The sequence below is a fragment of the Coregonus lavaretus genome (genome assembly GCF_964263955.1).
Source record: "Coregonus lavaretus genome assembly, chromosome: 28".
In the NCBI taxonomy this organism is placed as follows: Eukaryota; Metazoa; Chordata; class Actinopteri; order Salmoniformes; family Salmonidae; genus Coregonus; species Coregonus lavaretus.
Genome location: NC_140015.1, coordinates 5,468,599 through 5,481,091, shown reverse-complemented (window position 1 = coordinate 5,481,091; position 12,493 = coordinate 5,468,599). Strand labels below are relative to the sequence as shown.

The 12,493-nt window shown below is 43.0% G+C and overlaps 1 protein-coding gene across 1 annotated transcript; it reads right to left on the bottom strand.

The window, feature by feature from the left end:
- Window positions 1-2,243: 2,243 nt before the first annotated feature.
- Window positions 2,244-6,613, bottom strand: LOC311104080 (GTPase IMAP family member 8). Its single transcript, XM_084145743.1, has 3 exons — window positions 5,447-6,613; window positions 4,172-4,756; window positions 2,244-2,441 (listed from the first exon to the last, which is right to left on the bottom strand). Exons 1-3 carry the CDS (start codon window positions 6,243-6,245, stop codon window positions 2,365-2,367), a joined length of 1,461 nt encoding a protein of 486 aa, XP_084001869.1. The 5' UTR covers window positions 6,246-6,613; the 3' UTR covers window positions 2,244-2,364.
- Window positions 6,614-12,493: the final 5,880 nt, after the last annotated feature.

The window sequence follows — 12,493 nt, the reverse complement described above, 5'->3', positions numbered from 1 at the left end:
GAGGGAGGTGTGCCCCTTTCTGTCCAATGAGGTCATTAATGGAAAAAAAATATTCTGCAAGAAAAAATAACGTCACACTTCAGAATAGGGAACACATATTCAGGTACTATGCCCTTATTAATACCACATTGAGACAGATTTTTGTGTAACTTGCTACTTATTAACTATAAATATGACTTTATTATAGCTAATAATTAGGTTATTAAGGATTGGCCAGTATTACATGCCTTTGAATAACAACTCACTTAATTAAGGCCTTATAAGCTACTTATATACATACTTATAAACTACAAAATAGTGGCTAGTATGTGTACCTTCAAATAAAGTGTTACCCTTGTTTGAATTGTTGTTACTAATTGGCCCAAGGCTGCATCATTCGTGGGGGACGACATGTATACTGTTGCCTTATATATCTTTGTAATGAGTGATTTTCAAGGCGGTAACACCAATGACATAAAACTTAAGGAAACATATTATATCCTTATAAAAAAAGTAGGTATTTTAATAGTCTTGTTTTTTTGTATTTTTTTTGTGGGGGGGGGGGGGGGGGGGTAGATCAGCGTTAATATTGCAGACAGATTGTGGCTTCTATCAATGTAATTATCTGCATCATTTCCAATCCCCATATATTTTTTGGTAAATATATATTTTTTATTATATACACTACCAGTCAACTATGGACACATCTACTCATTCAAGGGTTTTTCTTAATTTTTTTACTATTTTCTACATTGTAGAATAATAGTGAAGACATCAAAACTATGAAATAACACATATGGAATCATGTAGTAACCAAAAGAGTGTTACAAATAAAAAATATATTTTATATTTGAGATTCTTCAAATAGCCACCCTTTGCCTTGATGACAGCTTTTCACACTCTTGGCTTTCTCTCAACTAGCTTCATGAGGTAGTCACCTGGAATGCATTTCAACTAACAGGTGTGCCTTTTTAAGAGAAACAACAGTCCATCATTACTTTAAGACATGAAGGTCAGTCAATACGGAACATATGAAACTGGCTCTCATGAGGACCGCCACAGGAATGGAAGACCCAGAGTTACCTCTACCTGTGGAAATGTGTTCTTTGGTCTGGAGTCCAAATTGGAGATTTTTGGTTCCACCCACCGTGGCTTTGTTAGACGTGGTGTGGGTGAACGGATGATCTCCGTAAAGCATTGAGGAGGAGGTGTTATGGTGTGGGGGTGCTTTCCTGGTGACACTGTCAGTGATTTATTTCAAATTCAAGGCACACTTAACCAGGCATGGCTACCACAGCGTTCTGCAGCGATACGCCATTCCATCTGGTTTGGGCTTAGTGGGACTATCATTTGTTTTTCAACAGGACAATGAACCAACACACCTCCAGGCTGTGTAAGGGCTATTTTACCAAGAAGGAGAGTGATGGAGTGCTGCATCAGATGACCTGGCCTCCACAACCCCCGACCTCAACCCAATTGAGATAGTTTGGGATGAGTCGGACCGCAGATTGAAGGAAAAGCAGCCAACAAGTGCTCAGCATATGTGGGAACTCCTTCAAGACTGTTGGAAAAGCATTCCAGGTGAAGCTGGTTGAGAGAATGTCAAGCGTGTGCAAAGCTGTAATCAAGGCAAAGGGTGGCTATTTGAGGAATCTCAATTCTCAAATATATTTTGATTTGTTTAACACTTTTTTGGTTACTAAATGATTCCGTATGTGTTATTTCATAGTTTTGATGTCTTCACTATTATTCTCATTCTACAATGTAGAAAATAGTAAAAATGAAGAAAACCCTGGAATGAGTAGGTGTGTCCAAACTTTTGACTGGTACTGCACATTATTTTCCTTCTTTAATAGCCTTATTTGTTTTCATTGAACTATACAACATATGTTCTTTACTTTCTAGCATTCCAAATAATAGATATCTCTAAATGCCCAAAATATGTCACTACAACTCTACTGGGTCAATGTGCTTGCCCTAAGTACTGCATACAGTTTTGCAGTATGAAGGATTTGCATTATGTTTTATCATTGATAAACAGTTCAATATAAACATTAATGATGTGTAACTATTTGTCCTTTTTAGTGTTTTTCATGGTTACAAAGGCAAGGGATGCAAATGCCACAGCAATTCAAGAATGACCCAACTACTTTGAGTACATATACAGTGCCTTCAGAAAGTATTCACACCCCTTGACTTATTCAATTTTTTGAAAAAGTCAAGGGGTGTGAATACTTTCTAAAGCCATTGTATGTGTTCTTTCATTTCATTTCCAGTGTAATTCTACACCAAGCCACTTTGAAATGTAAATGTTTTGGCTTGGGCGGTGGGAACGTGTCCACCTTACAGTGTGCAAGCAGCTCTTGGTTACTTTCTCCCTTGACACTACTGGAGCTGGCATCCTCTGCTACAGTCCTCTTCAGGGCTGTTGTTCTCAGATGACCCAGGGCTGTCTTCATCCACTGTCAAACACAAACAACCCAATTATCTCAAAACGTATTCTCTGGGGTGGGGTACTAAGCTAACATATGGAATTGTTTTAAGATGGTCATACCATGGATCAAACATTATTTTTTTGTAAAAAAATGTATTTGATCCCCTGCTGATTTTGTACGTTTGCCCACTGACAAAGAAATGATCAGTCTATCATTTTAATGGTAGGTTTATTTGAACAGTGAGAGACAGAATAACAACACAAAAATCCAGAAATATGCATGTCAAAAATTGATTTGCATTTTAATGAGGGAAATAAGTATTTGACCCCCTCTCAATCAGAAAGATTTATGCCTCAGAGGTGTCTTTTATACAGGTAATGAGCTGAGATTAGGAGCACACTCTTAAAGGGAGTGCTCCTAATCTCAGCTTGTTACCTGTATAAAAGACACCTGTCCACAGAAGCAATCAATCAATCAGATTCCAAACTCTCCACCATGGCCTAGACCATAGAGCTCTCCAAGGATGTCAGGGACAAGATTGTAGACCTACACAAGGCTGGAATGGGCTACAAGACCATCGCCAAGCAGCTTGGTGAGAAGGTGACAACAGTTGGTGTGATTATTCGCAAATGGAAGAAACACAAAATAACTGTAAATCTCCCTCGGCCTGGGGCTCCATGCAAGAGCTCACCTCGTGGAGTTGCAATGATCATGAGAACGGTGAGGAATCAGCCCAGAACTACACGGGAGGATCTTGTCAATGATCTCAAGGCAGCTGGGACCATAGTCACCAAGAAAACAATTGGTAACACACTACGCCGTGAAGGACTGAAATCCTGCAGCGCCCGCAAGGTCCCCCTGCTCATGAAAGCACATATACAGGCCCGTCTGAAGTTTGCCAATGAACATCTGAATGATTCAGAGGAGAACTGGGTGAAAGTGTTGTGGTCAGACGAGACCAAAATGGAGCTCTTTGGCATCAACTCAACTCGCCGTGTTTGGAGGAGGAGGAATTCTGCCTATGACCCCAAGAACACCATCCCCACCGTCAAACATGGAGGTGGAAACATTATGCTTTGGGGGTGTTTTTCTGCTAAGGGGACAGGACAACTTCACTGCAGTAAAGGGACGATGGACGGGGCCATGTACCGTCAAATCTAGGGTGAGAACCTCCTTCCCTCAGCCAGGGCATTGAAAATGGGTCGTGGATGGGTATTCCAGCATGACAATGACCCAAAACACACGGCCAAGGCAACAAAGGAGTGGCTCAAGAAGAAGCACATGAAGGTCCTGGAGTGGCCTAGCCAGTCTCCAGACCTTAATCCCATAGAAAATCTGTGGAGGGAGCTGAAGGTTCGAGTTGCCAAACGTCAGCCTCGAAACCTTAATGACTTGGAGAAGATCTGCAAAGAGGAGTGGGACAAAATCCCTCCTGATATGTGTGCAATCCTGGTGGCCAACTACAAGAAACGTCTGACCTCTGTGATTGCCAACAAGGGTTTTGGCACCAAGTACTAAGTCATGTTTTGCAGAGGGGTCAAATACTTATTTTTCCTCATTAAAATGCAAATCAATTTATAACATTTTTGACATGCGTTTTTCTGGATTTTGTTGTTGTTATTCTGTCTCTCACTGTTCAAATAAACCTACCATTAAAATTATAGACTGATCATTTCTTTGTCAGTGAGCAAACGTACAAAATCAGCAGGGGATCAAATACTTTTTTCCCTCACTGTATATACTTTATTTATACTCACTCTGTATTGGCAAGAAGGCCTCATCACCATTCTCTCTGATCATTTCCTCTATTTTGTCCAGCAGATCTGAGATGTTCCTTGTGTCCTTCCCCGGCATCTTGCTGTCCACCACGTGATAATAGTTCCCACAGTATTCCAACAACCTGTGGAGCTCCCGCCCTCCCCTCTGAATGTGCTCCTCGACGGGCGTGCGGCCCAGCCAATCTCCGCAGCTAAACAGCACCATGGTGTGGAGACACGCCCTATCACCAAACAGGCCCTCCAGGTGGGCCTCCAGGGTCCGCCTCTTGCGTGCAGTGAGGGTGGAGATGATGGGTACCACCAGGAGAAGGGTGTGGGGGCCAGGCCGGAGGAGGGTGGCCCCTCGCTTCGACTCCTGTCTGACGTGTTTGGGGGTGCGTCTGACAGAGAACCAGTCCCAGCCGGGGGTGTCTACGATGGTGACCCTGCGTCCGGCCACCTCGGCCTGCCTCCTAAGGCTCTGCACCGTCTCTGTCCCCGACTCAAAGTCCCGCCTGCCCAGGATGGTGTTCCCTACAGAACTTTTTCCCACTCCTTTCCAGCCCAGCAGGAGGACCCTCAGCTCTGGGAGAGACAGGGAGAGATAGAAAGCTTTTTAACATGTATGCTATTTGCGCAAACCTTCATGAACTTTTATGAACTATTATGCCAAGTATACAAAACTCTTAGAGAATAAGGTTATATTTAAAAAGGTTATTCGGGTGTCCCCATGGTAGAACCCTGTAACAACGTTAACCGGTGTTATTACATTAACCGTTGTTACAAACCCTTTGAAGACACACTGTTGGGTTCCAGGTATACTCCAGGTATACCCTACCTACATGTACAAATTGCCTCGACTAACCTGTACCCCAGCACATTGACTCATTACCGGTACCCCCTGTATATAGCCTCATTATTGTTATTTTATTGTGTTATTATATATATTTATTACTTAAGTTTATTTAGTAAATATTTTCTTAACTCTATTTCCTTAAAACTGCATTGTTGGTTAAGGCCTTGTAAGTAAGCGTTTCACAGTAAGGTCTCCACCTGTTGTATTCGGCGCATTTGACAAATAAAATCTGATTTGATTTGAGGTAGAACCCTTTTGGGGTTCCATGTAGAACCCTTTCCACAGAGGATTCTACATGGAATCCAAAAGAGTTCTACCTGGAACTCAAAAGGGTTCTTCAAATGGTTCTCCCATGGGGACAGCCGAAGAACCCTTTTGAAACCCTTTCTTCTAAGAGTGAAGCAATAAGAGCTGGTTACCTCTGGGAGGCCCTCCGACCATCCGCAGCCTCTGCCTCTCCTTCTCCTCCCGCTCCTCTCTCACCCGCCTCTCTTCCACCGCCTTCCTTGCCTGCTCCTCCTCTAGCAGAATCAGTTCGTTCACTGCAAAATACCAGCCATGGTTGTCCTTAAGCTGCTCCTCTACCTTTTCCAGCAGCTCCTGAACTTGTGTGTTCACGGTATTGTCATCCCCACTCTGCTGTGTGTTACTATCCAGGCCATGGTATCTGTTACCACACCTCTCCACCAGCCACTGAAGGGGCTCCCCAGCTGCGATGAACTCCTCCACGAACGTCCCCTCAGGTAGCTGGTCGACCCCAGTGAAGAGCACCATGGTGGACCTCCAGGCCCCTCCTCCTAGATGACCCAGCTGCTTCTCTGCTGCCTTCCTGTGACCCTCTGTGAAGGGCTGTGACACGGGGACCACCAGCAGGAGCACGTGGGGCCCTGGGGGACAGAGGGTGGCACCGACACAGGGTCCCTCCTCGCCAGCCCGCTCTGGCGGGCCCCCGGTGGCATCATCCGCTGAGTCACGGGGTATAATCCAGCCCGGGGTGTCAACCACAGTGATCCGCCTCCCGCAGACCCCCCCGTGGCCAACGGTGCTGTGGACAGTCTCTGTCCCAGTCTGGAAGACCTCCTCACCTAGGATGGCATTCCCTGTGGTGCTCTTCCCAGCTCCTTGTCCCCCCAGCAACAGAAGCCTACGCTCCGGGAGATGACAGATGGGTTCAACTGTCGGAGACGACAACGACTGGCAGATGTTTGGACTCTCCATTTGAGTTCTCCAAGGCAGGAAGGTAGTCAGGCAAAAGCGATAGATAATTTCCTGTTTTAATGTCTATATTATGCTGTCAGATGGCCAGAGAAGAGAAAGCTGTAACAGACAGTAGCTGCCGTTGGGATTTTACATGGAGGAGTGCAGATGAATAGATGTAGCGAAAACATAGAGGAGCAGAGATCCAGAACTCACCTACCGGTACCAAATTCAGAGCCAGAAGAGACGGTAGCTATTTGGTCTCTAGCCTTTTGTTTTATTTTTCACCCCTCCCCCTCCATGCTTTTTGCCTCCTGCTCCTTCAGGGGATACCGGTCGTCTGTTAGCTGGTGTATCCAGACAGGTCCAGAAGATGTTGGCAGTCAAAAAGGTTTCCTCTTCTTGTCTCTCTCTCTCATTCAATCGCAGAACATTTCACTCTGCCCCCCCCCCCCCCCCCCCTCCCCCTCGCTCGCTCTCTGTTTCCCCTTTCTCTCTCTTCCTCTCCTTCTCCCCTTTTCTTTCTCCCTTTTCTCCCTTTCTTGCCTCTTCCCTGGAACTCTATTTTTTCTGTTTGTTATTTATCTTCTCAAGAGCAAAGATTGTGCAGAGAGGAAGTGCAGCTTCGGAGAAATGACTCGTCATTTCGAGGGGAAGCAGACAAGGGAGCTGCTCCCACACCGAACGCAACACACTGCTGCAGACAGAGACAGAGTGGGAGCAGCACTGTGTTTCCCCAATGCTGCACACTATTTATAATACAGACATTGGAGGAACACATGTGAGAGAGGGAGAATATGAGGGAGGAGGGAGAGAGATAACGATCATATTGAAATAGGGTATTAACAAGAAAAGACAACATTTGAAATGCAGACCAGAAATGTGTGGTTTTGTAAATATTGGCTACTTATAATTCAAACCAATGAGTCATGACACGTATGAATCATTTCAGTTTAGCATGTGTGCATCTTGTGCCAGTCTTACAAACGGAACCACACAAAGAACAGCAAATAAGCTTTGCAGCAGCTTTATGAGGAGTAAAAATACATCTAGGCAGGCTAGCGCGAGAGCCACTGTAGAGCAAGAGCACATGATGCAACCACTAGAGCGAGCAGCTCTCTCTGTAGGCCGAAACAAGCACAACACCCCTTGACCTTTTTTTTTTTTTTTACATCATTACAAAATGCCAACGATTAGGCTACCATAGCTATATCTCGCATACTCCCACATTTCTGGTTGGCAACACAGGGAACCCAAACATGAGCAAAAAATTAATAGAGGAAGTATTACCCCTTTTTCACAGCAACTATTTCCCTTTTTCTTTGATGTTAGACAAACCAGGAACAACAATAGTAGCCTAATGCCTCTGACTTTATCAGAAACGTGCCCATAATGGTATACAAATCCATCAATATAATACCAACCAACCTCTTTTGACCTTGGTGGGTTAATTTATTTAATGCATTATACTGATATTGTGCCAGGGTAACACACAATTAATAAAGATACATTTTTGGTATCATTTATCATAATTAAGCGTTACCATAGTAAAATGTGACCCATGGTAGAGTGCAGGTTAAATCTATGTTTTTTCCATGATTCAGATATATAGCCTGGTAACATTTGAATTGTGCAAATAGCATAGGGCCTACCTATATGAGATTTGTAAATAGATGTGTAGAGTCGATGTCCGCGCTCCCGCGGATATCTAATTAGTGTAATAAAAAAATCCCCATAAAAATCTGTCTGTTTAAGCTAGAGATATGTTTTTTGCATGGGCTGCGTCTCAATCCAGCGTATTGGCCGATGGCGGCCTTCCATATCTGCGGTCAGACCTGGAGTCAGGAGACATCCGGAAAATGTGTCTTCTCACGAAAACGTCTGTAGCATCGGAATGGTTAGGGCTACATCGCGGGGTGTCGGTAGCACCAATGTGCCAACTTCTGTCTGTTGCTACACACTAATATGACCCCTCTATGCATAGCTGCGATAAGTAGGGGTGCTAATATAAATTGAAAAAAATAATTTAATCAATTTTAGAATAAGGCTGTAATGTAACAAAATATGGAGAAAGTCAAGGGGTCTGAATACTTTCCGTATGCACTGTGTGTGTGTGTGTGTATATATATATATATATATATATATATATATATATATATATATATATATATATATATATATATATTTATATATATATATACAGTACCAGTCAAAAGTTTGGACACACCTACTCATTCAAGGGTTTTTCTTTATTGTTACTTTTTTTTACATTGTAGAATAATAGTGAAGACATCAAAACTATGAAATAACACATATGGAATCATGTAGTAACCAAAAGAGTGTTACAAATCAAAAATATATTTTCTATTTGAGATTCTTCAAATAGCCACCCTTTGCCTTGATGACAGCTTTTCACACTCTTGGCTTTCTCTCAACTAGCTTCATGAGGTAGTCACCTGGAATGCATTTCAACTAACAGGTGTGCCTTTTTAAGAGTTCATTTGTGGAATTTCTTTCCTTCTTAATGCGTTTGAGCCAATCAGTTGTGTTGTGACAAGGTAATGGTGATATACAGAAGATAGCCCTATTTGGTAAAAGACCAAGTCCATATTATGGCAAGAACAGCTCAAATAAGCAAAGAGAAACAACAGTCCATAATTACTTTAAGACATGAAGGTCAGTCAATACGGAACATATGAAACTGGCTCTCATGAGGACCGCCACAGGAATGGAAGACCCAGAGTTACCTCTACCGGTGGAAATTTGTTCTTTGGTCTGGAGTCCAAATTGGAGATTTTTGGTTCCACCCACCGTGGCTTTGTTAGACGTGGTGTGGGTGAACGGATGATCTCCGCATGTGTATTTCCCACCGTAAAGCATTGAGGAGGAGGTGTTATGGTGTGGGGGTGCTTTCCTGGTGACACTGTCAGTGATTTATTTCAAATTCAAGGCACACTTAACCAGCATGGCTACCACAGCGTTCTGCAGCGATACGCCATTCCATCTGGTTTGGGCTTAGTGGGACTATCATTTGTTTTTCAACAGGACAATGAACCAACACACCTCCAGGCTGTGTAAGGGCTATTTTACCAAGAAGGAGAGTGATGGAGTGCTGCATCAGATGACCTGGCCTCCACAACCCCCGACCTCAACCCAATTGAGATAGTTTGGGATGAGTCGGACTGCAGATTGAAGGAAAAGCAGCCAACAAGTGCTCAGCATATGTGGGAACTCCTTCAAGACTGTTGGAAATGCATTCCAGGTGAAGCTGGTTGAGAGAATGTCAAGAGTGTGCAAAGCTGTAATCAAGACAAAGGGTGGCTATTTGAGGAATCTCAATTGTCAAATATATTTAGATTTGTTTAACACTTTTTTGGTTACTACATGATTCCGTATGTGTTATTTCATAGTTTTGATGTCTTCACTATTATTCTACAATGTAGAAAATAGTAAAAATGAAGAAAAACCCTGGAATGAGTAGGTGTGTCCAAACTTTTGACTGGTACTGTACATTATTTTCCTTAACAAAGTTAAACATATATTTTATATTTGAGATTAAAGTAGCCACTCTTTGCCTTGATGACAGCCGATACTTGGATGACCAGAGGAGGGTGACGTGTGTGCCCAGTAGATCAAACGATCATGGATAAGCGCAGGCACGTACTGCAGCCCAGCTGGACACTGAGGTGGAGATGGATCTGTGCGTAATGCCTGCGCTATATCCGCGTCCATCGCCCATACTACAGGCGCCACAATGAATGAGGCTGGGAGTATGGGGGTGTTGTCTCTGGGCCTCTCCTCTGTATCATACAGCCGAGACAGTGCGTCTGCCTTCACGTTCTTTGTACCCGGAATATTTTATTTTTATTTTTTTTATTTTTTATTTAACCTTTATTTACAGTGGGGAAAAAAAGTATTTAGTCAGCCACCAATTGTGCAAGTTCTCCCACTTAAAAAGATGAGAGAGGCCTGTAATTTTCATCATAGGTACACGTCAACTATGACAGACAAATTGAGGGAAAAAAATCCAGAAAATCACATTGTAGAATTTTTTATGAATTTATTTGCAAATTATGGTGGAAAATAAGTATTTGGTCACCTACAAACAAGCAAGATTTCTGGCTCACACAGACCTGTAACTTCTTCTTTAAGAGGCTCCTCTGTCCTCCACTCGTTACCTGTATTAATGGCACCTGTTTGAACTTGTTATCAGTATAAAAGACACCTGTCCACAACCTCAAACAGTCACACTCCAAACTCCACTATGGCCAAGACCAAAGAGCTGTCAAAGGACACCAGAAACAAAATTGTAGACCTGCACCAGGCTGGGAAGACTGAATCTGCAATAGGTAAGCAGCTTGGTTTGAAGAAATCAACTGTGGGAGCAATTATTAGGAAATGGAAGACATACAAGACCACTGATAATCTCCCTCGATCTGGGGCTCCACGCAAGATCTCACCCCATGGGGTCAAAATGATCACAAGAACGGTGAGCAAAAATCCCAGAACCACACGGGGGGACCTAGTGAATGACCTGCAGAGAGCTGGGACCAAAGTAACAAAGCCTACCATCAGTAACACACTACGCCGCCAGGGACTCAAATCCTGCAGTGCCAGACGTGTCCCCCTGCTTAAGCCAGTACATGTCCAGGCCCGTCTGAAGTTTGCTAGAGTGCATTTGGATGATCCAGAAGAGGATTGGGAGAATGTCATATGGTCAGATGAAACCAAAATAGAACTTTTTGGTAAAAACTCAACTCGTCGTGTTTGGAGGACAAAGAATGCTGAGTTGCATCCAAAGAACACCATACCTACTGTGAAGCATGGGGGTGGAAACATCATGCTTTGGGGCTGTTTTTCTGCAAAGGGACCAGGACGACTGATCCGTGTAAAGGAAAGAATGAATGGGGCCATGTATCGTGAGATTTTGAGTGAAAACCTCCTTCCATCAGCAAGGGCATTGAAGATGAAACGTGGCTGGGTCTTTCAGCATGACAATGATCCCAAACACACCGCCCGGGCAACGAAGGAGTGGCTTCGTAAGAAGCATTTCAAGGTCCTGGAGTGGCCTAGCCAGTCTCCAGATCTCAACCCCATAGAAGATCTTTGGAGGGAATTGAAAGTCCGTGTTGCCCAGCGACAGCCCTAAAACATCTCTGCTCTAGAGGAGATCTGCATGGAGGAATGGGCCAAAATACCAGCAACAGTGTGTGAAAACCTTGTGAAGACTTACAGAAAACGTTTGACCTGTGTCATTGCCAACAAAGGGTATATAACAAAGTATTGAGAAACTTTTGTTATTGACCAAATACTTATTTTCCACCATAATTTGCGAATAAATTCATTAAAAATCCTACAATGTGATTTTCTGGAAAAACAATTCTCATTTTGTCTGTCATAGTTGACGTGTACCTATGATGAAAATCACAGGCCTCTCTCATCTTTTTAAGTGGGAGAACTTGCACAATTGGTGGCTGACTAAATACTTTTTTTCCCCACTGTATACATTCTACAGACCCTACTGAGTATTCCCTACAATACATTTACTGCAGACAATTATTTTAATATATAATGAATAAATACAGGTTATTGACACTTTTCTAACTATTACGTGGGGGACTTATATTTGTTCCGAAATTCCGTGACCCGGAAGTACGGGATTTGGAGGGGTGTGCGTACACTGCTGCAGGTGAGGATCGATTATGCTACATTATGTTTAAACATCTGGCTACATAAGTTTTGGGAAATATTTTGAGTTTGTTTAACAAAATATGGAGGACAGGATCCATCAGGATGGAAATGTGCTGTGGTGTTGCTTTTTGTTAAGCCTGGTAAAGATCCATTCAATCCTGGTAGTTATAGACATTTTGCACTTACATCAAATCTCTGTGAACTAATGGAAAAGTTTATTTTACACTGAACAAAAATATGAATGCAACATGTAAAGTGTTGGTCCCATGTTTGATGAGCTGAAATTAAAGGTCCCAGAAATGTTCCATACGCACAAAAAGCTTATTTCTCTCAAATTGTGTGCTCATATTTGTTTACATCCCTGTTAGTGAGCATTTCTCCTTTGCCAAGATAACGCATCCACCTGACAGGTGTGGCATATCAAGAAGCTGATTAAACAGCATGATCATTACACAAGTGCACCTTGTGCTGGGGACAATTAAAGGCCACTCTAAAATGTGCAGTTTTGTCACACCTGTCCAAGGAAATCTGTACAGGAGATAGTGTCATGTAATGGGAATAGAAGGGAGGAAGTTATG